At 42.1% G+C, this 24,507-nt stretch overlaps 1 protein-coding gene across 13 annotated transcripts in view; it reads left to right on the top strand.

Annotated features, from left to right (window-relative positions):
- TENM1 (teneurin transmembrane protein 1) overlaps positions 1-24,507 on the top strand; it is a 392,346-nt gene that overhangs the window by 77,914 nt on the left and 289,925 nt on the right. For 12 of the 13 annotated variants that reach the window (XM_082208504.1, XM_082208503.1, XM_082208513.1 and 9 more), the window contains exon 2: positions 14,581-14,858. In XM_082208504.1, coding sequence (XP_082064630.1) covers positions 14,642-14,858 — 217 coding nt within the window. In that variant the 5' untranslated portion in view covers positions 14,581-14,641. Of the gene's footprint in view, positions 1-9,375; positions 9,395-14,580; positions 14,859-24,507 lie in introns of those variants that run through there. The other variant, XM_082208508.1, reaches the window with a different exon arrangement.

Raw genomic sequence — 24,507 nt, 5'->3', positions numbered from 1 at the left:
ACTTGAGTCTGCTGTTTAACAACCCTTGCAACACAGTAATGTGTGTTTGCAAAGGATGACATTGACATGACACTGGAAAATAATGATCGCTGTGGCCATTACACTGAAATCATTGTTTTGGGTGTTCATGAAAGTAAACCTTTCATCTGGTGGTTTGCCTGAAGTGGAACTTCAATGCACGGATCATTCATTAGTGGTATTTTAAAATGCAGATTGGTGTTCTGAGTTTTGTTAACTTAAAATGCTGTCGAGAGTTAATGAGAATAAAGGATGCCCCAGGGTCTTAAACAGAATCCCTTTTCTAGCACCATTTTGGGCAATTCATACACAGAATTATAGGGTGCTACCTTTTACCAACTCAGACCATTGGTTCATTTAGCACCTTATTGCCTGCAATGATTGACAGTGGTTCTCTAGGTTTTCAGACAGGTCTTTCCCAGCTCTACCTGGAGGCGATGAGGGTTGAAACTAGGACCTTCTGCATTCAGTGCACGCATCCTACCATCGACCTATAGCCCTTCCCTGAAATGGCTTTATCCATTGTGCAAATGGCTGTGTCTAGTATTTTGCCTCATGGCTGAGACCTGGATTTAGCTTTTCTGATGAAAAATATGCCAGAGCTGAAGTTTGACAAAGTCATCTTGCTACCTTCAGTGCTGCAGAGAGCAAGTAGTACATGTATGAGGTGGAAAATGCTCTGTGGTCAAGTCACTGGTTTTGGGACTGGATGAGTTTCTCCTTTGTCCAGAAGCTCCACAACACATGGTGGAGTGTGAGAGTTGGCACCAGAGTGGCTTTTAAGTCAAAATTCTCAGTTGAAAATTCCATACATTAGGATTGCATTATCTCCTGCAACGTATGTATGGGATAACTTATAACCCATACAGGGTGGGGGGTGGGGATGTGCAGACCAATGTGCGCACAAAATGAACAAATGCACATTATGTATTTGAAATCCTTCGCCTACATTAGCAGTCATCTCTTTTTACTGCCATGATGTGAAGGCAAATGATTATCTTTCTGGATATGAAGATCTTGGAGGACCTGAACATCTGAAATCTTGACCTTTTGTAACTCTGTGAAGGGAATAGGGTTTGCATAACAACTCTCAGGATCTTTAACAAATAACAATTCCCAGGGTTATTTGGCGGAAACTATGACTGTTTAAATGTAGATGGCAGATGGAATCAAACTGAAAAGAGACCTGTAGTAGTAGTTGTTATTATTATTATTACTCATTCTTTGCTTACTTACTTACTTATTTAATAAAATTTATGGACCATCCTTCATCTGAGGATCACAGGGCAGTTTACAAAATAAAAACACAAATATGCTTAATGTAGTAGCAAAAACAAACAAAAACACACAGAGACAGTTTAAAAGGCCATCAATTGCTTAATTACTCAAAGGGCCAGGAGAAGAGGAATGTGTTTGCCTGGTGCCTAAAGATATGTAACAAAGCCGCCAGGAACGCCTCCCTGGAGCGAGCATTCCACAAATGGGGAGCCACCGCAGAATAGGCCTGTTGTTGTGTTGCTGCCCCTTGGACCTCCTCTCACAGAGAAGGCACATGAAGAAGGGCCTCACATGGTCATTGCAGGGTCCCGGTCGATTCCTATGGGGAGAGGCAGTCCAGAGCTGTTTAAGGATTTATAGGTCAAAACCAGCACTTTGAATTGGCTCCTGAAACCAATTGGCAGCTGGTGCAGTTGGCCCAGGATAGGCATTATATGCTCAAATTGTCTTTTCTAAGTGAGTAGCCTGGCCGCTGAATTTGGCAGCAGCTGAAGTTTCTGAACATTCTTCATAGGCAGCCCCTATGTATAATGCATTGCAGTAATCTAACCTAAGTTAACCAACAGTTTGACCAAGCTGCGGGAGGCAGTGGAAGACAGGAGTGCCTGGCATGCTCGGGTCCATGGGGTCAGGAAGAGTCGGTCACGACTAAATGACTAAACAACAACAACTTAGGTTACCGAAGCATAGACTACAGAAGAAGAGAGGCTATGCCTATCCAGATAAGGGTGCAGCTGGGCCACCAGCATATCCTCCAACATTTTTCCGATGAAAATATGTTGTTGTTACTTATTTCCTTGGCACGGGGTCACATAACTCCATACCCTCCAAAATTTCTCCAGTGGAAATAGGGACATCCTAAGGAAAAGCGGGAGATTCCAGGATAAAATCAGAAACTGGGACTGTCCCTTGAAAATAGGGACACTTGGAGAGTCTGCAACAGCCAAAGCTGATAGAAGGCACTCTGTGCCGCTGAGGCCAGCTGAGCCTTGAGTGACAGCAGTGCATTCAGAAGGGTCTATTCTAAGCATCGGAATCCAACCCTATGAAACTGAAATTAATAAACTGCTCTGTAGTGCCCCATAAAGGAAAGCTTCTCTCTTAAACATAAGCTGCATCCACACAGCAGTTTATTCTGTTTTCCCCATTTTTCTGTGGCTGTTAATTTCCATATTGTATCCGAGACTTTCATGTAACATATGAAGTGGAATATAGTGGACATTCAGTTCTCATTTCCATGTTAATTGGCTCCAGAAATAATCTCTTTGAAACCCTATTAACCCAAAAAACCATAGGAATAAAGTGATGAAATTTGGGGCCGTATCCCAGCATACAGTTATTTCTTGCCATTTTCATGGGTGAATCATGGAGGACCAGGCGCGCACATGTGCAAGAAGGATAGAGGAGCGGCGTTGTTGTCCAGTGATGTTCACTATTGTTCCACACCATGGCCACAGGCATGAATAAAATTTAGTATAACATAGCTGTTCTGTCAATCAAAAAGCCTCAGTTCCACAGTACAACAGATACTGCTGTATAAAGAGAATGTTAGAAAATGGGACAGAAGTGTTAGGATTATAACCAGGAAAACTAACACAATTTCCCCTGTATCTGAATGCTCCCATAGTTTCTTCAGTCCCTTTTCACCACTGTTCAGCTGTGTTACAGAAACCTACTCCCTCCAATTACATGGGCGAACCTGTCAAAAGATTAATCAGTTATCCATGAGAAGGTATCATGCAGCCTGGCATATCCTATGCATGTGTTTCCTGATGGGTGATATCCAGCATAGCCAGGAACAATATTTGATGCTACTACTTGATATCATTTTATGCTAGATCATTTTCAGTTTCTGTCTTTCAGTTGCAGTTTTTTTTCCCTATCGGATCAGAATGCACAGTTGGTATTTCCCTTTGAATCGCTGGCAGGAAAAGTCCAAAGGGAAGATGAATGCAGTCTGGTGACTAACTAAAAGGAGAGATTTGCGTTTGAAACCCTTTCTCATTGTACTATGCAGTCTCTGAAGATGCATAGCTGTCCTTCATAAATGAAATGCAGTGCAGAAAAACATAGGTTTGCACATCAATCCTCAACTGCACCTACTTCTATGGCATTGGCAGATGCTACTGATTTCCATGTTTTGATAAAATATCTCTAAGCTGCCCTTGATTTGAAAGTCTCACAAATACAGTGGTACCTCAGGTTAAGAACTTAATTCATTTCAGAGGTCCGTTCTTAACCTGAAACTGTTCTTAACCTGAAGCACCACTCTAGCTAATGGGGCCTCCTGCTGCCGCTGCACCGCCGCTGCACAATTTCTGTTCTCATCCTGAAGCAAAGTTCTTAACCCGAGGTACTATTTCTGGGTCAGCAGAGTCTGTAACCTGAAGCGTCTGTAACCTGAAGCATCTGTAACCTGAGGTACCACTGTACACTAATAAACACATACAAAAATTACAATACTATAAAAACAACATTTTCAAAAAATTCAGTAAATGAATTAGTAATTAGCAACATGATTTAGAGTAACAGAAACAAGAAGGAATAAATTTAAAAAATCAAAAAATTGTCCTTCGAGACCAACTAAATTTCTTCTGGGTATAAGCTTTCGTGTGCATGCACACTTCTTCAGATACATGAAAGCTTATACCCAGAACAAACCTTGTTGGTCTCTAAGATGCTACTAGACAATTTATTTATTTATTTCGACTACCAACACGGCTACCTACCTGAATCTAGAAACAAGAAGGAAATGGGTAATTAGGAAAACCTAAAAGCCTTAAGCAAGAGGGCTTCTTTGGCCTGGCATTTAAAAGCCAATAAGGAGGGAGGCAGACAAACTTCCCCAGGGAGGGAAATCCATAGGTTTGGTACCACCATGGAGAAGTCCCTGCTGTGGGTTGCCACACATCCTGTTTCAGATGATATTAGCATGTAAAGCAGATGCTCAGAGGAACTTATATTTGCATGGGTTTGTAAGGGAACAGTTGGAGCTTCAGATGATATTACTATTACTGTTATTATTATTATACAACTTTTTCACTATTTGTTTGTTTGTTAGCTTGTTAGCTTCTTAATACAAAAGAAAGCAGTCTCAAAGGATTAAATTACACAGGATAGTCCTCTGTCTGAAGGGACATCAGGTCCAGATCTGGTTCAGTACTGAGCTGGATAGACTAGTAGTATATGGCTGAGGATAATGCAGTTTCCTGTGCCCCTGTGCAGGATTTAAAAGCTTGTGTGGGGACTCCATGGATTTAAAAAAAGGCTCCTCACTGCCGACTTTTGCTTTCCATGAGTTTGAAAGTTGAAGGAGCAGAGCCAGAGCTAGCATATCCATCCCTGCTGCCCTCTCCACCAACCCCACATGTTTACTTTCCCATTATGGAATGCCTGAAGAGGGCTTCACTCCCTTACCATACTGAAGGAATGGCCACCATTCTTAAGCTTTCAAGCCACACACTGTCTCCACAATGGGCAGACTCATTTCAGTGGTTAGACCCATTGTCCTATAAATCTCTGTGCTGTAGAGTTGTCCCAGGTGCTATTCGTGTAACCAAAGTGCCTTGACGTGTTTTCTGTGAATAGAGTTGGCTTTTGCAAGAGAAAACCTTCCCTCCAGATACATTTTCTTTAGGAGCCCCAGCTAAATCAATTTAAATTGCCCCACCCCCAAAAGAAATTCTAGGTCTTTCCTTGCTTTGCTGAAAAACTGGCTTCCTTTGTGGTTACAGATGTAATTTTTCCATTGCTGGATGGTGATGATGTTAGGTGGTCAAAAGGTAAGGATCTTCTTTGTATTATAAGGCAGTCAGAGAGGAAAAACATAGGCATCCAAAATGCTTTGTTGGAAGATCGCCTGAGGTTGCACAGGATTATCCTACATATTAGAAAACCTTTGCACCAAATTCATGTGTTAGTTTGGATTGGTTTTACTCACATATTCTTAAGTGCAAACAACATTTAGCTATGCTTGATGGGATTTAATTTTCTACTCCTAGTTGTAATGTGGTTCCACTGCAATATAAACTCTGGTGTAACAGCGTCAGCAGTTTATGGTACCCCCATGACCATGCTTGCCTGTCATTTATCAGGGTTTGATGGCAAAGCATCCACACTGCTTGTTCGTTCTGTTAATCGTATGTTTGCACTGAAGCAGAACTGATGAGGCAAAATGCTTTTACTAATATTTAGTCTAGGATGGTGTTAACCAAGAAGAAACTTTCCTATACAGAATACATTATCAGTACTGGACTACACATGGCTCTAATCAAATAACCTGTTTTAAAGCAATCTTCAGGGCCAGTTCTACCATTAGGCAGAGTGGGGCGATTGCCTCAGCCAGAATATGCTGTGAGGTAGTGGTGCCCCTCAGTTCTCCCCCTGAGCTTCTCTAGTCCAGGGACCAAATGCAGCTGTCAAATCCTCTTTCTCTTACCCTTGGGACTCCCCCCCCATGTCACCCCCCCTTTAGCCTCCTTTATAATTTCATTCTTGCTTTATAATTGTAACAACTTTATTTGTTTTTATAACTGTATATTGCATCATCGTTATGGTGAAGAGTGGGTAAAAAACAACAACTTATAAACTGTTGTGCTCCTCAGTAATACAATATACAACTGTAAAAACATATAAAACAATTACAGTTATAAAACTAGGTCTCAGTCCCAGGAAGTAAAAACTTTTTAGCAAAATGCTTCCCCCAACAAGCAGGGTTCAAGGCATAGCATAGTCTCAACAAATGTCAAGCATGGAGAATCATTCTAGGTCCAAAAAACAATGCAGAAGCAAGGTCAATAGCACAGAGTGTTCAGACAAGGTACAGCACAGCAATTGGGATGAAGGAGCCAAAGACCTGTGCTGTTTCCAGCAACTATAAGGCTCTCGTGGGAGACCTTGTTCACCTTGGTGTCCTAGAACATACCCTAACCCCAACTGCTGGTGGTAATTGAGTTCCAGATACTGCTTACTCATGAGCCACACACCAGCTCTGGATTCATACACATGTTATGTTTTTGCTTTTTTTCACCTTGGCCTTTTTGGTGTGGGGATTCTCAAGGACTGAGGTGGCTCCTCCTCTGACAAGGTAAAAAGGTAAAGGAATCCTGGACAGTTAAGTCCAGTCAAAGGCGACTATGGGGTTGCAGCGCTCATCTCGTTTTCAGGCCAAGGGAGCTGGCGTTTGTCCACAGACAGCTTTCTGGGTCATGCGGCCAGCATGACTAAACCACTTCTGGAAACACCATGACAGAACACCATGACAGAAACCAGAGCGCATGGAAACGCCGTTTACCTTCCCGCTGCAGCAGTACCTATTTATCTACTTGCACTGGTGTGCTTTCGAACTGCTACATTGGCAGGAGCTGGGACAGAGCAACAGGAGCTCACTCCGTCGTGGGGATTCAAACCGCTGACCTTCTGATCAGCAAGCCCAATAGGCTCAGTGGTTTAGACCACAGCACCACTCACATCCCTTCAGGTACCACTGCAGCGGGAAGGTAAACAGTGTTTCCATGCACTCTAGCACTCGTTAGTGTTCTGTGCACCAGAGTATTTTAGTCATGCTGGTCACATGACCCAGAAAGCTTTCAGGCTCCTTCAGCCTGAAAGCAGAGATGAGCACCGCAGCCCCTAGTTAAATCTGACTGGACCATGTTTAATTATACTGCCCTTCAAACATCCATACATCCAGGGGTCCTTTACCTTTCTACCTTTACCTCCTCTGACAGCACCAAGGGTTCTTCAGCAGGTCCTTGACCTATGGAGTGTCTGGTTCATCCTCTGATGACTCAGCACTGGGCACCAGGCAAGAACTAGGCAGGATGTACATAAATACAACAGGTAGACTGACATAAGTTAAAGATGCTGATGAATCTATTCTTCCTATATAAAAATTGTGAGCTTATTAAGTGTGGATTCATAAGTAGTAGTCAAAATAACAACATCCAAGCACTTGGAAGTATCAGCAGGCTCAGAAAAACAAACAAAACCCTGTAATGCAGGAATCTCAACTAAAGCATCCAAGACAGATGGCCATCCAACCTCTGCTTAAAAACCTCCAAGGAAGGAGAGTCCACCACCTTCTGAGGGTGTTACCATCAACAACTCCTACCATCAAAAAGTTATTATTGGTGTTTAGTCAAACTCTCCTTTCTTGTAACTTGAAGCCGTTGGTTTGGGTATTACCCTCCTAGGCAGAAGAAAACAAGCTTCCTCCATCTTCCATGTATATTTGAAAATGGCTATCATATCTCCTTCCAGTCTCCTTTTCTCCAGGCTAAAAATACCCAGCTCCTTCATCTGTTCCTCATAAGGCTTGGTTTCCAGACCCGTTGGTTGTCCTCCTGTCTTTCCTTAGCCCCCACTTGCTTGCCTCTTTACAGGGGATGGCAATCTCTGTCAGCTTCCTCCTTCTTAGTCATGGTGTTGCTCAGCAGGGAAGAAGATAGAGTTGCTTTTGCCTCTCATTCATTCTGGTCCCATCTACTGTTGGTCTCCCCACCTCCCATCCTACCAGGCCCAACAAGCACCAGCCACCAATGGCTCCCACTTGTGTTACCTAATGCACTCCCTAAAAAGGGAAAGTAATACATGAAGGTCAGGCAGAAAGTCCTTCATTTGCTACGTCGATTCTTTTAACACACTGAAATGAGCATAATCTTGGAGAAAAAAGAATGTTGAAATGTTCTTTTTCTTGCTGCAGATGTTTAATTATACTGCCTGTCAAACATTCATACGCACCCGCTGCAGGCATTGAAGGGTGGGGAGGTTTATTGTGAGGAGGAAAATCTTAATATTTTAACTAACCCTTGAAAAGCTGCTTGGAGGTCCTTGCTAATTCCTTTCATAGATATGCTCCTTTCCTGCAAAATTATAAGTTTAGTGTCTTGCAAAGGAATATTAATAGAAATGTTTTATGTCATTTTGTGCGTTTATGGATTAAGCTTGCCGAGCAATGGTGAAACTCTGCAGTTGTCCAGGGCATGAGAATTTAATCAGGTTAAGCTGTTTCTGCCTATTTAACTTGGGAAATGTGGGAAATGGGGAGCATGATGCATGCAGTAAGCCTTGCAATATCGCTGCCCCTGATTCATTACTCCTCTCTATTCCTCTGTAGTTTTTAGAGTCTTATGGTTCGGGGGGGGGGTTGATGTTGGCAGACCTTCAGGTATTGCCACAGCTTTTTACGTGGAGAATTCAGACACACAGGAAGCTAATTTATACAGAGTTGTACTGTTGGTCTGTTCTGCTCAGTGTAGTCCACTCCAACTAAAAGCTGCTTGCTAGGCTTCCAGACTTTCCCAGTTTCTGGAGATGCTGGGGACTGAACCTTGCACCCTCTACGTGGAAAGCATGTGCTCAGACACTGAGCTGTGGTTCATCCTTTTTAACTGGGGTGGAGAATTTGTGGTTTTCTAGACCCCATTCAACTCCAACTCCCATCAGCCCCAGGCAGCATTCCCAAAGATTAGAGATGATGGGAGCTGAAGTCCAAAAAAAAAGCTGATAGGGCACCCACCCCCTATTCCTCCTTGAAACATGTAGACTGTTAGTGACTGTTAAAGGGAGAGAGGGGTAGGGGGTTGAAGTATATTTTCTTTTTCTGTCAATTATTTTGCCCTGACTGGCCACTGGAATTCTTCTTGAAAACTTGCAGACTCCCTCTGTTATTCTTATAGGTATGAGGAGTGGGGGTTATAGCTCTCCCTACCTTTTGGAAATTGTGTTTCCATTTCAGCTATACCCAGTCACACCCAGCAGCAAAACCAGGGGACTGTAGCTGTCTAATTCCCAGCTACTGAATCACAGCACTGCACCTCTAAGAAGTGATTAATTAAAATCCACCATCTTCAGTCCTAAATGGCTCATGGCGCATTTGGAGATGCAAGTTTATAATCTTGCTTTTGGCAGGCTTCTATCCTTTCTGTTATTCAGAGCCATTGTTCCATAAAATTAAGATTTCAGGTTAATGTTCATACATACACTTACAGCAATTTATCCTCAGTTTTTCTTAAGGTTTCTAGAGAGACGTTACTAGCACATGCTTAGTGCAAGATGTACCTTGCCTTTTGTAGAGCCCTGACATTCATTGGGAAAGGTGAGTGGTTTAAAACCATTGGTTCCTCTGTGAGATAGGCAAGCATTATTATTATTATTCTCATTTCATGGGTTGGAAAATCATGGCCAGAGAAGTTCAGCAATTCTTTTTTTCCCTTCCCTTCCTTCACCCTCAAGGTGGAGCTGGAAGTAGCTCAGTTTGTTGTTTTCCTGTGCTCAAGGTTGCATTTTCCTGTATGGTCTGCCCAGGTCTACAGGAGGGACCCTCTGGACTCTTCTACTATCTACTTGAAGTCTGGCTGCCAAGGCTCAACAGAGGGCCTTTTCCATTATGGTGCGCATCTTGTTATTTTATTTATTTATTCAGTTTATATCCTGCCCTTCTCCTCAATGGAGCCCTATGGCAACGAGACAAGCACCAATTACACTGGGCAACAATTTTTTACTTTTTGAATGTTGTCTAGATTTCTACAACTGATTTAGGGTATTTTTGCACTGCTGAATCAGGAAATGGCATCCGTTTCTCTCCATCAAGTCAGGTTTACTGTAAACTGAATGGTGGGCATTGATAAAGGTAAGTACATGTAAATTGCATGTTGCTTCACCATTTTTCAAACTTCAGGGCTTGAACTTCTGTTTCTTGGAACTCCTGGAATGCTCAGTGGCAGGGAGGTCTCTCTTCAGAGTCCAACAGTAGTCAGCCATCATGAATGCGTCCCAGCGACCCTGATACCTGGTCTCCATCTCTTTCATGTCCTGATGGAATCTCTCCCCTTGCTCATCACTCATTGAACCCAGTTTCTCAGGAAACCAGTCCATATGTGAAAATAGGTAGTGCATCTTGACGCTCATGTTGCAGCCCAGGTTTCCGAAAGCAGTCAGCATGTGGTTGACAAGTTCTACGTAGTTTTTGGCTTTATTATTGCCAAGAAAGTTCTTCACTACCAGAACAAATGCCTTCCACGCTTCCAGTTCCACTTCATTCATTGAGTTTCCGAACTCTGGATCTCTGATGAGCTGACGGATCTGAGGACCGTCAAAGATGCCAGTTTTCAACTTCTCCATGGTCAATCCTGGAAAAGCCTGCCACAAGTAAGTGAAGCAGTCACCATCCTTGTCCAGAGCCTTGGTGAACTGCTTGATTAAGCTGAGCTTGATGTGCAGCGGTGGGAAGAGTATTCTGTCTCTGTCCACCAGAGGGTCGTTGATGACGTTGCTTTCTTTGCAAGGCACCAATTCCTCCCGCACAGGCCAGTCTTTCTTCGTGTAATGCTGAGCACGGTCCCTACTATCCCACATGCACAGAAAACATGGGTACTTGGTGAAGCCAGACTGTTGTCCCAACAAAAAGTTCACCATCTTCAGTTCAACACAAATAAACCACTTATGCTGATCATAACCAATTTTCTCCAGCACATACTTCACTGCTTCATAGTTCTCCTTCAGTGTACTCGAGTGAGCCAGGGGTATAGAGGCAAACTGGTTGCCGTTGTGTAGCAGAACACATTTCAGTGATCGCTTGCTGCTGTCAATGAACAGTCTCCAATCTTTGGGTTCATGCTGTGGCACTCAAAGCTTGAGCAGAAGTTGCACAATATCTGCACAGTACACCAAGTCCTTCTCTTCTGAGAAAAAACGGAGGTACTATTGATGCCTGTTGCGGAAGAAGCTGATGCGAGCACTGTCAGAAAGGAGGTTTTTTCCCTTCAATCTGGATGCCAACAGTTCGGCAGAGTCCTTTGACAAGCTGAGGTCGCGAACTAGATCATTCAACTCCTTTTGGGAAAATGGATGTGGAGCATCATCTTCAAGAACCACTTCTTCTTCTTCTTCATGTCCTTCAACATGGGAGGCATCTTCGTCACTAATGTCAGGAAGTTCTCCAAAGATAGGCACTGGAATTTCATCACAATGAGCTACAGGACGACATGCTGATTGACGATCAGGATACTTCGTGGGGCAGCTGCCCCATTAACTTAGTTATGATCCCCCAACATTATGCTTTGCTGCACCAATTTATGGAAGATTTTGAGGTTTTATGACTTCAAACTGACCCCTTTTCGACATGATCACCCAGAACTATCGGACCTGAATACTTCTTGTCATTAAAATAATCATTTCCAATCAAAACAATTATTCGACATGGCATTTTACCCCCACCAACTTCTTCTAAAATGCTCCACACAAGCATACATGTGAACAAAAACGTAAAAAAAATGACATGTGGCCATAGCTCAAAAACTTGACCTGATTGAGCAAAACCAATGTGATTTTTGGATTCAGTGCATCAGATTTGTCCTAAATCAACTGAAAAAACGCAGACAACAAATTTGTTGTTGACCAGTGTTATAGAAGGGCTTTCGCAAGTAGCTACATTGTAATCCTACCCATGTCTACTGAGATGTTAGTCGTATTGAATTCAATGGGTCTTACTCTTGTGTAAATGGGATTAGGATTGCAGCTTTAAAATACCTGTCTGTTTCTCCTGGAATTTCCTAACTGTTTCTATTGAGATTTTCTTTTGGTCTTTGGTTGTGGCTGTTGTGGTTACTAATGTTATATGACTCTCCTAATACTAATACTAGATGCTGTTTTAACTATTTTGTTGTTGATGATGATGGTGATGATTTTAATTGCATTCTGTTTGTTGTGAATAGAAATGGGGTGGGGGACATGATTAAGTTTGCATCTAAAGGTGCAAATGCAATGCATTATTAGTTGAATATCATTTATGAGGATGAAATTAATTATAGAAAAGTGAAAGCCACACCACAGTCAATACAGAGTTCCACAACTGAAAAGTAAATACTGTAACACATCTTTTTTTCTGCCTGCCTTGCCATATGCTACCATATGGATCAAAAAGGGTAGCACTTCATCAGACTAATTTATTTCGTGTGAATCATTTTCATTCTGTTCATTTTGCTTTCTAGAGACTTTGTTCTGGAGGGGCAGGGGAGAATGAACAATATTTTAAATGACCCAGCAGCTAAAATTAAACACGATCTTGCTTAATTTTAGATGATTGTTTTATATTAAAATAGGTACATTTATTTCAAAATAAAGAAGTCTCACCTTCTTTCAAGAGGAAACTTCTGCAGATACGGGTGTGTTATCCGTCCGTTGCTTTGTGAACCCAAACACCCTCCTTGGACACTATGTTAGATCTATATTACATCCCCAAGTGTTAGATTTTGTCTTTTGTATAAGTGGTGTAGTCAAAGGATTCCTAGCATGTCTTTTTAGCTATAGATCTCCTCCCCTTATTGTGCATTCATTAATGTACCTCATGACAGGAATACATTATTCTTTAGAAAAGAGCAGGAGAGCTTTAAGGGTTGTCTTTTCAGTTAGTAGAAATTGAAATATTGTGGGTTTAGTTCAGAAAGTTGTATCTCTTATTTTAAAGTAGGTGACCTACTTCAACCACATATTGTATTTTACTTCCTCCATTCCTAGGCTCCCAAATTAGGAACATATAGGTGCTTGTGAAGGTGTATTGCCTGAGTATTGTCAGTTTTTCTTCTGTGAAATGGTTACTTCGTAGTCCTCGTGGCGGTTTCCAAATGTGACCTTGGGCCCAAAACAGTTTGGGACCCCTGCTCTAAGGTGCAACATATCTTATGTTTCATTTCAGAAGTTTGAGGAGTGGGTGGGTGTGCAGCTCAGTAGTTTTTCTATGTGTGTGTTCTAGAAGAAAAGTAATCTGGAACCAACAGAAGTACAGCCATTTGTCACTGTACAGAAGTTTATGTCGGAGAGTTCCCTGTTCATAAATGCACTGGAAGTGAGAATGTGTTCAGTTCAGGTCCACTCCTCCCCTCTGAGAAAAGAAACACGTGCATTTGATTTTCCATGTGTGTCATGTAGGAATTAAATGGTACATCACAAATAAAAAAGCAACTGGTGCATTTCGCTTTGACTTCCCACAAGGTTCAAGATTAGAATTCAATTGCTTCATCAATATATCTTCAGACATGCTAATAACTCCTATTTGTAAGGAGCTGCTGGTTCCTATACTATGGATTTCTCCTGAGGCACAGTTTCGACGGTAGAAGAGCTTATTAGGTCAATTTACAATGGAACCTTACCTCTGAAGAATGTTTGGCTGGAGCTGATAAACTCTATAGATATTTGAAGCTATTTTTTTCTTTCAAGGGCTGCATTCTTTTGGGGGGGGTGGTTGATCTGTTGGGTGCCACATTTTGGTGGTGGGCAGGACCACCCTTTCCCTTCCTGAAAGTAAGTAGAATAATTGATGGCTGCCTAAGCCATATAAATCAGTATCCACATATTCATAGATGGCACCATATACTGGTACAAATTTCTAGAATAACTTCTAGACTCTTATTGTGTGGGCAGAGTTTTTGTTTGCTTGTTTGTTTGTTTGCATCTATGATAGTAATGACCCACTGTTTTCTAAATGTTGGACTGACATTTATAGGGAGAACTCTGATAGATGTAAAAGTGATATTGTAATGACCTTATCTCAAACTTTCTTTGTCAAATATCTGGGATGGCTATGGGTGTAATTCAGACTTGAAATGCCTAATAACATTATAGCATGGGTGCTGATCTTGACAGGACAGTGGTGGAAAACATTGCAATGATCTTGCAACCAAAATTAACACTTTGGTACAATAATATGTGCCCAGTAGCAATTTCAGAGAAGATTACCCACAATTTAAATGTCTCGGGTAGGTCAGAAGACCCAGAATGTGTGTTTTGCTATATGGCGACTTTATTTCTTACACTTTTGGAATTGGTGTACAAAATTCACTACTGGCAGTGATGAGAGGAAGCTAGTTTTCTTGATGAACACTTCCTCTGAATATCCTATGTATGATGTGAAACTTAGTTTTATATTCCACTACTGTAATTATTATATATATATATTTTAAAAAGTTTATTTATATTTTAAAAAATAGTGAGATAAAATGCTTGTATCAACCCACTCAGTATAATTCAGTGGTTCCATCTCAAGGTTTATTCTGACTACAATTTCTTACAACTTGTTGTTTAATTCCTTGCAACAATTAACTGGCTAAAACCTTTCAAAACAAGGGATCATTAGGAGAATGTTTATGCTCCCTTTGAGAACATTTTAAGTTTCCCTTAACTAAATCTGCTAGACAAATCAATTGCTGTTGTGTGTGTGTGGGGGGGATTGAACAACTACCATGCTTGAATGAAGAGAGTTACATTGAACATTTTTTTCTCTTCCAGGACTGTTTCGGTAAGGAGCCTCAATACATTGTTTTTACGATTTTGGCCTACTTAATCAGAGATGGAGCAAATGGATTGTAAACCCTACCAGCCACTGTCGAAAGCTAAGCATGAAATGGATCTAGCTTACACAAGCTCATCTGATGAAAGTGAGGATGGAAGAAAGGCAAGACAGTCTTATGAGTCCAGAGAAACGCTTAATGAATATGGCCAAGAACTCAGAATGAATTACAACAGCCACAGCAGAAAAAGAAAAGCTGTTGATGAACCCACTCAAGGTATTTTTTAAAAAATCAGTTTTTATTAAAAGGAATACTCTTAATAACTTTTTAATCATATGGTAATCAGCCACTTAAATTGCTTGCTATCCCTACATCATATGGAATCTTTTTCCTGTGTATTCTTCTGTTCCATATCTTTTTTGTGGAGGAAGAGCTGGATAGCTGTGAGCTATCATTACAGCAATTGCCAGCAACTTCTGACTTATACAATTTTGCTTATGGTTTTGCTTATGGTTGGGCTATGCCTTTCTTAGGACCAACCAACATGTCACAAAAAGAAAAGCTTGTTACACAAAGCAGAGCCGTAGTGGAGGTGATGGGGGAATTAAAAAAAAATAATAATAATTGGATGTTGTAGCTGTAAGACAGTGGTGCTTGGTGCACGTTTTCCCAGGGGAAAGTGGCAGGACAAGTGGAAGTGTGGGTGAGCCCTTGGTTTGGTGTGTTGTGTTAGGTAGAGGGTCAAACAAGAACACAGAGTTCTTGGTATTGTCCATTAATGAGTCTTGTCCTGCTGGCCTTAGAATGAAGGACAGATTGACTTTTCAGGGGTCCAAGAATCCTTCTGTGTCAGCAGAGCAGCACTGGGCAAACTGTTGTCCTCAAAATGTTGTTGGATTCCAGCTCCCATCAGCCCTAACCAGCATTACCACTGGAGCCCAACAACTTCCAGAGTGCCACAGGTTCCTCACTCTTGCTGTAGAGAGTGGTGCTTTATCCACCAATTGCAACCTGCCCTTAATTGCCAGATTTTGTGGCAGCTGCTGAGAAGATGAAAGACTTGAGACAAAGTGGAAGTCTGGAAATGAGCTGCTAACAAACTACTTCTTTACATCTGTTAATAACGTTAAAACATTTTGCATTTGATAGGTGGATTTGCTACACATGCCAAGCCAACTCTAAAATTGTAAACTTTCATTGATATAAACATTTCTATACCACATGACAGTCATTTCAAAGCAGGGCGCAAAAGGGTGTACCGAATACAAGATTGTGGAAGACCATTCTTTAATGCCTACTGAAATTTTAAGAAGTCTTTACCAAGTGTTGCTGGGGTGGGCCTGGGGAAGTGGTCTGATCTCAGTAAGGAGAGTGTTCCATAGAATTGGGTCTTCGATACTGAGCACACAGTTGCAGGAAACTAACAAAAAACACATGAATGAAACTTCTGCAACCAGATTGGAATGCCAAAACATCTATGAGCATGTAACTCTTGGTGCATGGTCTTGAAAAAAAGGGTGTGGGGTTGCTATATCTATCCATCTCACTTTTTTAGTCTGCTTTCAGGTGGGAGGGGTGGGAAGGATATAGGGACTCATCTTACTTCATGAAGCTGGGAAGTGAGGAGAGTGCTGTTGTCCTTCTTGTGGGAATTCCATGGGTATCTCTGGTTGGTAACAGAGGAGTGGACCAGATGGGCCACTGGCCTGATCCAGCAGGCATTTCTTTTGATCTGAAGAAGTGGAGCTACAGAAGTGAGAAGCTCTCTGTATTTATTGCTCCTCAAATGTCACATCCAGGGAAAGGTATGAGGAGAAAACTTGAAAGCAGGACACATAAAAAGATAAGCCTCCTCTACTCCATCTGTTCCCTTCTCACCACCGAATCAAAGTATGTGTTTGCCAATACAAAAGACTTTGTATGCATGTACGGTAGATATATAGATACAGATACATAGATACACACACATAAATCTGCAGTTCTCCAAGCATTTAATATTTGTATGCTTGTGGTATGTTTTTCTTCACTAAAACAAATTGCTTCAGGAATGTTGTCTTTTTCTTGGAAAAGATTTTTTCATCTATTGTTTCCAAAAAGGAACTTTTTGAAACACTCTCCTTTAGGGAGGATTGTTGTTGTTGTTTTCTTTTGCTTGGCTCACTTTTACCTTCCTTGCTTGTCAGAAGCCTAAAAAATAAAATAAAAAATCAACGCCAAATACAGAATCGATCTATGGGGAGGACGTTATTTAAGTTAACATTCTGCATGAGTGTTGCAGAAAATCAAATGCTGGAGCATTCATTTCATGATAGATTGTAGCTCTGAAGGAAGTTGTACTAGAGAGCTATCAGTGTCGAACAAGCCAGAATTGAGTGGGAAAAGATAGAAAAGGAGAGAGAATTGTAAATATTTGGGTAAGAATGTACCAAGGTGTAAGCTGTAATCCTTACCCCAGTTACTTGGGAGTAAGCCCATGGCAGGACTTAGTTCTGAGTAGATATGGTTAGGATTAACCAGATATGGTTAAGTCCAGAAAGCACAGTGAGCAAATGAAGTCTTGTAACCCTTCTTAGAAGGCTGCAGGCCATTTTATGTTGCATTAAGCTTTTCAGAAGTCTGAATAAACATCTGCAGAGATTCAGTCCTGAATTTCTCCAGCCTATCTTGGTTCCAAGGATCAGAAAATAAATATATTTGTATATGAACTGAATCTCCCAAAGTCTGTTCTGTGCTATTGGGAAAAACAAAATATTTAAGATAAGAAGCTATGTTTTAAAGTGAGGGGTATTTGGCAAAGCAAAGCTTACCTAACACAGACAGATTTGAAAGGAGAGTGATTCCTTAAAAAAAGAAAAAGAAAAAGTGTGTGTATCCATTTGCCTCGGAGGCTGAATTTTCATGCCTATTTTTGCCTTGGTATTTTTTGCCACGGTGTGCATGTCTGATTTTCTCAATTGCTTCTGAATGCATCCCAATATTTTTGAAATATTTTCACAGTTTTAACACTAATGAAAGCTAAAGTCCTGCAGGGTGTGCTGAATGGAAATCTGAGGTGACATTATGTTCAGAAGTATCATATTCATTCCATGAATATGAAAGGTAAAAGCTAAGCTTCAGGGTCTGTTAGCCTGGGGCCTGGCAGTCTACTTGACAGGCTGCAACTGAGAGTCATATGAGCCACAGAGCAAAAATATGTGGACATGTATGGGCTGAAGATCAGGCACTGAATCCTATAAACAAGAACCAGAGGCAGAGATATCATCAAAACAAGCTAGGTTGGGCAGATGAGAACCAAAGACAGGGACATAGACTAAGAAAGGCTAGAGGCCAGATGCAAGATAGCCTGTGCTGTACCTCCATCTGAAAAGTATTTCACTGGATCATGGTGGGTGCAAAAGGGAGCATGTGTACCAGGTGGCTGGTTAGGGGGTGGCAAAACAGCATCCTGTGTAGGTGAGAGAAAAGAAAGAAGTGTCACTGCCATAGCACACACTTACTGACTACATTCCAGCCAGGTCCCACTTATTAGAAGAGGTGGGTGAATAGCCACCCACCTATTCTAATAAGATGAATCTGGCTGGAACACGTAAGGAGTCACCAAGCCTGTGCCTTGGCTGCTGTGCACCTCTCTTTTCTCTTTGGGCCAGCAGGAATGTAAAGGAGCCAGGCCTTGATGACCACATGTTGTGGCTGGCTACAGCCCACACATACCTTACAGGAAGAGGTGAGTGACTATAGAAAGGCTGGTCTGCTTGGCCACCCCAGGAAGAGGAAGGTGAGGAGGTGCAAAAGAGGCCCCACTGCCACCACAAGCGAGCAGGAAAGAAGGAGCACAGCAGGCAGGTGAACTGGCAAGGTAAGTGCCAGCCTGGAACAGGGGTCTCGTGAGAGTTGCTAGGACCAGCATTTATGTAAATTGTCCCTTGTTTTTCAATGCCCCTCCCAAAGGGAAGCAGGGTGGGCTCCCCTTCGCTCCTTGGTCAGCCCTTCCTTGTGTTGCTACTGTGGCCACCACTGAGACAAGTCAACCTGCACATGCTTCCTTCTCTCAACCGTGGTGGTGATAGGAGGCAGCAGTGCAGCTTTTGCCCTCTACAGGAAAATGTGTAGATCCAGCACTGGTCCTCATTGAAGAACACATTTTGGGGCAAGAATTATATAGACACTCATAATCCTCTATTGTGGTTCCTCTTGTCTTGTGGCCTTGGGCTGAAATAAAGAGCTGTAGTTCTAGATCTGCTCACCTACTTGAGTCGCACTCTCCTGCAGCCAGAGATCTGGGCAATAATTCCCCAGTCTGAGAACTATGCAGGGGGAAAGGTGCCTGGGCCCTGACTCCCTGGTTCAAGACTTACAGAATCATTCAGGATGAAAGACTTGCATGTTGGACCTTTGGCTATCAATGCCCAGATGAATCTGTCATGATTTTTCAGTTTCTGTTGAGCCTTTGTCTTTGTTGAGAAGATACTCCCTTGAGAAGAAAGAAGATGCTGTTTCTAACACACATCTCTTTATATTATTTGGTTGTGAAAGGGTCTCAGTATTAATAGGTACCATCTCCTGCCCTCTCCCTAGCTTCAATCATGTACACAGAATACATGTATTGAACTAGGGGAACGTATTCATTTCAAGATGTGATGTCTCCAACCCTCCAACTGAAACCTTGCTTTCAGGTGCACAATCAGATAAAAAAACAAGACCTCTTGGTTCTAGAAGTGGATAGAGAAGATGTGGCAGGATGGCTCAAATCATTGCAAGGCCCCCTAATCTAATGCACACACAGTTTGAGGGTGAAACTAGTATAGACTGAATTATATCTAATGACACTTTCCAATTGGATGCTGTAGTGGATTTCATTTTTGTAAGCTGGTTGTGTTGGAGGGGAGCAAAGAAGAAATGGGACTTGGTAAAACTGTAAGCAAATTACAAATTTAGTTGGCACTTTCTTTTACTGGTTTAATTATTTCCCTGTAACTTTACAGATCTGGGTTATGAAAGAAAGGAAGGTTAAAATGGAATTGCAAACCTTTATTTTCAAGATCATAATATAGAACCTAATCAAGTAAAACAGAGAGACTTGCTTGTGATCTTGTTTTCCCAATGAAACTCTAATTTGACTAATTTATGAACTGATACATTGATCTAGCATTAATGAATGAATTAGTAGCTGAATAAATTGGGGTAGACTATAGTATATAATGAATTCTGATAGCATTATCAATTAATTATATACTAGTAGCATGCTATCTTGATGAAATTAATTTTATAATCTGTCTTTTTGTATTAAAGGATTAATGAATGGGTGAATTATTGAGTTACTGGACTTATTAATTGACATATTATAACAAAAGAATAACACATTAGTGTGCATTTAATGAATTACTAAATTGAACAGTGATTAAGTGGCAATATGTTAAAACAACTTGGGCCATGCAATTCAGTAATCAAGCTAATGAATTACAATGTTTGGGGGAGTAACTGTAATTAAAAAGGAGGTCAATTTGTTCAGAGAGAGGGAGAGCATAGATACAGGGCCAACATATGAGAGTGGAAATGCGTATACTTCACTAGGGTTGTGGAGAGCCCAACTCAACTAATTTTCTAGATCCATTTCAGTCAGGGTTTAGGCCCAGTTCTAGCATAGGAATTGCACTGGGGTGGAGAAAATGTGTCCCTGTTAATTCTTCTAGAACCCTCAGCCGCTTTAGAAACCATTGACCATGGTATCCTTTTGGAGTGTCTATCCAAGTTAGGGGTGAGTGGCACCACTTTGTGGTGGTTCCAGTCTTACTTGGATGGTTGTTTCAAAAGGGTGGTGCTTGTGAGTGTTATTCAGTTCCATGGAGTCTTCAATGTGGAGTTCCTCAGGGTTCAATTTTATCCCCTGTGTTGTTTAACATCTACATGAAACCACTGAGTGGGGTCATCGGGAATTTTGGAGTATGTTGTCAGCAATATGCTGATGACACACAGCTCTACTTCTCCTTTACATCTGCAGGGGAGGTAATGGATGTGCTGGACTGTTGTCTTGCCTTGGTAATGGACGGGATGAGAACCAACACACTGAAGCTCAATGCAGATAAGATTGAGGCACTGATAGTGGAGGGTTCCCTAGACTGGATGGTTGGAAGGTTGCCTGCTCTTGATAGTAGGTACCTAGCTTGGGGATACTACTGGATCCTTTGCTGTTGCGTTGCTGTCGCTTGAGACTCAGGTGGCCTCAGTGGCGTAGAGTGCCTTCCATTGCCTTCAGCTGTTGGCCTGGCTGCACTCTGGACAATAATAGTCTAGCTTCTTTGTCTGTGTTCTAGTAACCTCTAGCTTAGATCACTGCAACATGTTATATGTAGGGTTCCCTCTGAAGGCAGGTTAGAAACTTCAGCTGGTGCCAAATTCAGCAGTCAGGTTGTTCACTGAGGCAAGATTGTTTGAGCATATTATACCAATCCTGGTCTGACAGCACTGGCTGCTAATTAGTTTCCGAGCCCAATTCAAAGTGCTGGTTTTGACCTATAAAGCCTTAAATGGCTCAGGACCACAATACCTCAAGAACTGCCTCTCTCTATGTTAACCTATCCAGACCCTGTAATCACCATTGTAGCCCTTTTTCATACGCCTCCTCTATGAGAAGTCTGGAGGATGGCAATGGGCTTTTTCTTCTGTGGTTCCTCATTTGTGGAATGCTCTCCCCTGGGAGGCTTACCTGGCACCTTCATTATATACATCTTTAGGTGCCAGGTGAGAATGTTCCTCTTCTGCCAAGCTGATTAACATCCTACATCCTTTTAAACATGTTTGTGGAAGAGGGCTAATTTGTTTTGTTCTTGTTTTTATTATGTGTTTTATGTTTTTATCTTTTTATGCTGCCCAGAAGAAGGGCAGTATACAAATTTAAGAAATAATCAGATACTTAACAAAACCCCAGGATGCAATCTCACTGCCACCATAAAAAGCATTGAGGCTACATGTAGATCATGATTGAGGGTGGTTATACAGATGTGTTTTCCTGCATATGGATATTTATATGGGTTTCTAGATTTTCTGATGTTTCATAAAGCCAACCAGAAGCAATGGCAGAGCATAATAAAACAGTACGTTCACTGTTCAAACTGCTGTTTATTTGCCATTGCTTATATGAGAAGCACCGTGCTGAGCTAGATCAGCCTTTGCTCTAGGGATGGAGGAGAAAATGGTTTTAAGTGGATGTATACAGAGAATTTCACAGTTCCAACCTGATTGAGCTTTTCCCACATTGTATCTTGTATCGAGCCACCACTTACATCTGAGCTGCTTGTGTAATGTTGTGGGGTTGTTGGTTTTTTTTTAAAGGCTGACTAATTATTTGCAAAAATATGTATCTTGTACATATAAAAGAATCATACTCCATGCTGTTCTGTGATTCTGCAGCATCATTCATTAAGTATACAGTGGTGCCCCGCAAGACGAATGCCTCGCAAGACGGAAAACTCGCTAGACGAAAGAGTTTTCTGTTTTGGAGGTGCTTCGTAAAACGAATCTCCTATGGGCTTGCTTCGCAAGACGAAAATGTCTTGCGAGTTCCTGCGGGGTTCCCCCCCCTTTTCTAAGCTGCTAAGCCACTTATCAGCTGATCCAATAAGCTGGTAAGCCGCTAAAAAGCGCTAATAGCGCTAATCCTCTAATCCGCCAATGGGCTTGCTTCGCAAGACGAAAAAACTGCTAGACAAAGAGAATCACGGAATGGATTCTTTTCGTCTTGCGAGGCACCACTGTACTAATACATAAGCATTTTTATAGGACTGTTTGTACCATCTGCTTATGTGCTGGTCACTTTAGGAAACGTCATCACCATGATGAACGGAAACAAAAAGAGAGCAGCACATCTTCCTTGAGCCAAAATTAAGCCTTAGCAAAACTAAGAGAGAGAGAAACAGCTTTTGAAGTGCCTTTCTGCAGCCCCCCCCCCAAGTGCACAAGTTTGTTATGTTAGACAAAATAGGACTTCGGTCATGCAAAACTGCACACAATGACCGCTCCCCGCTTAAAACAGGGGGGGCCCTTTGCGTGGACGCGCGCAGCCCTAGATCTGGAGCGGCCCCATTGGCATAGGCTTGGCTTTGCCTTCCCTCAGGTGGGATACCTGGAGGTCTCCGCCTACCTCAGTCAGTTGTCCAATCCCACCTGGGGGAAGCGTTGCCAAGGAGACCAGGCCAGGTAGGGGAGGGATTACCTGCCCACACAATAGAGGGAGGATCTTATCTGGGAATCCTCACTTGGCTCCAGAGCTTCTCCCACCCTACCCACCCTCAGTTAATGTCTTCTTTTGCAGGTTAACTTTTCTTCATAGGTTTTGCAGGTTAACATATCTTCACAGGTATGCGGGCGCTGCTACATTAAGGTCGCTGTTAAAGGGCCAGAAAGGAATTTCCCTGCATTGGCAGGTTTCGCCTTTCCCGTAGCAAAATGTCACAACTTTGGCGGTATCAGGCCTTGGGCAGAATCCTTTAGTCCATCTTCCTCTTTGCGGCGGCGATACCAGGGTTCCCCGTTAAAGGGGTTTCTGAAGGGAGGCTTTGACCGTACGCTGAAAGGTCATCATTGCTCTCCCCTGCGGCGGCGGTGTAACGGGGGCGTCTATCTCTGCTTGAACATATGTTCTCCAGAGCCGGCCCATCCCCCCCCCCACTGGATAACCCTGAAGCTCCCTAGGTCGCCGGCTGGGGACTGGGGAGGGAGAACGCCCAATGCCTGAGCCAAGGTCTACCCACATTTGAAATTTAATAAAGTTGTGGCCAATTTAATCCCATAGCACATTGTCTTGAGTCATTATTCCACATGACGGGGGGGACCGCTCGGGATCTGGGGACTCCGCCTGTCCACGCAATGTAATGCACATAATATGCAAGATTTGACCATAATTTTTAGTGGACTTCAGGAGAGAGTAAAATCTCACTTCTTTTTGAGATAAAGGAGCAAGACTGACTCTACAATTGTATGATTCTGTGAATGAAATGAGGGGGGGAAATGCAGATAAACTCAATATTGATATTTCACATGCCTGCTTTGCTCCTATGTAGTCAGGTTCTTCTTACATTTTTCCTAATAGTCTGTGCAGGCTCACAGATGGGACCCATGAGCTCGTTTCACTACCCTGGTTTGTAGGCAGTGCCTGACAAACTGTGGCTTGACAAACCACCATATCTCCCTCAGAGTGCTTGAGGAGAAGATGCAAGTATACATATGGCTTGTTCTTAGTCTCAAAAAAAATCCCATGACTGAGGTTATGGTGTCTGAATTGCACCTGTCACTTCTCTGATAATTATTTCGGAGTATGTGAGTTGAAGAACTACCAAGCATGGGGGTTTGCAGATGTAGCAAGAGGGGGAACGTCACTAGAATTAGTGAAAAATGGTCGCTGGGTTGAGTGAAACACTCTAATCAGCATCATATTTTGGCCAGCTCATTGTGTAGGTGACTTATTTTTCTGTCGGGGGGGGGGAGGACTTATTATAATTGCATTGTATATGTAATAAGGCAAAGCTTTTTGTGTGTGTGTGTTTATTTGTGAGAACTCCAGCAGCTTACAGGGCACATTATACTTTGGTTGTATTTACTGTGGTAAGACACCTGTTGCAGTTTCCCTTTCAGTTCCCCCACCCATTCATTTATAGCCTAATCAAACTGTTCAGCATTTGAGGGTAAGAAACTACCACCAGTACTTATGCCATGGACCCTAGACAAGTGGACAGAATCAATAAACTAAATGCATAATAATTTTGATATTATTGTAATCCTTATTGTAATTCAGTTATATTTGGGAAGGCCTGAAAAGCATTAATAAGAAGGTCCTTTATTTCAAAAAGAAGAGGGGGGAAAGGTTATGGGTCAATGTAGGAACAGAACAAGGGAATGAGTCTAGAAAATAGAAGATATGTCCCGCGAGGAT

This window comes from Podarcis vaucheri (assembly GCF_965113315.1).
Source record: "Podarcis vaucheri genome assembly, chromosome: Z".
Lineage (NCBI taxonomy): Eukaryota > Metazoa > Chordata > Lepidosauria > Squamata > Lacertidae > Podarcis > Podarcis vaucheri.
This window is presented reverse-complemented; position numbering and strand designations above follow the sequence as displayed.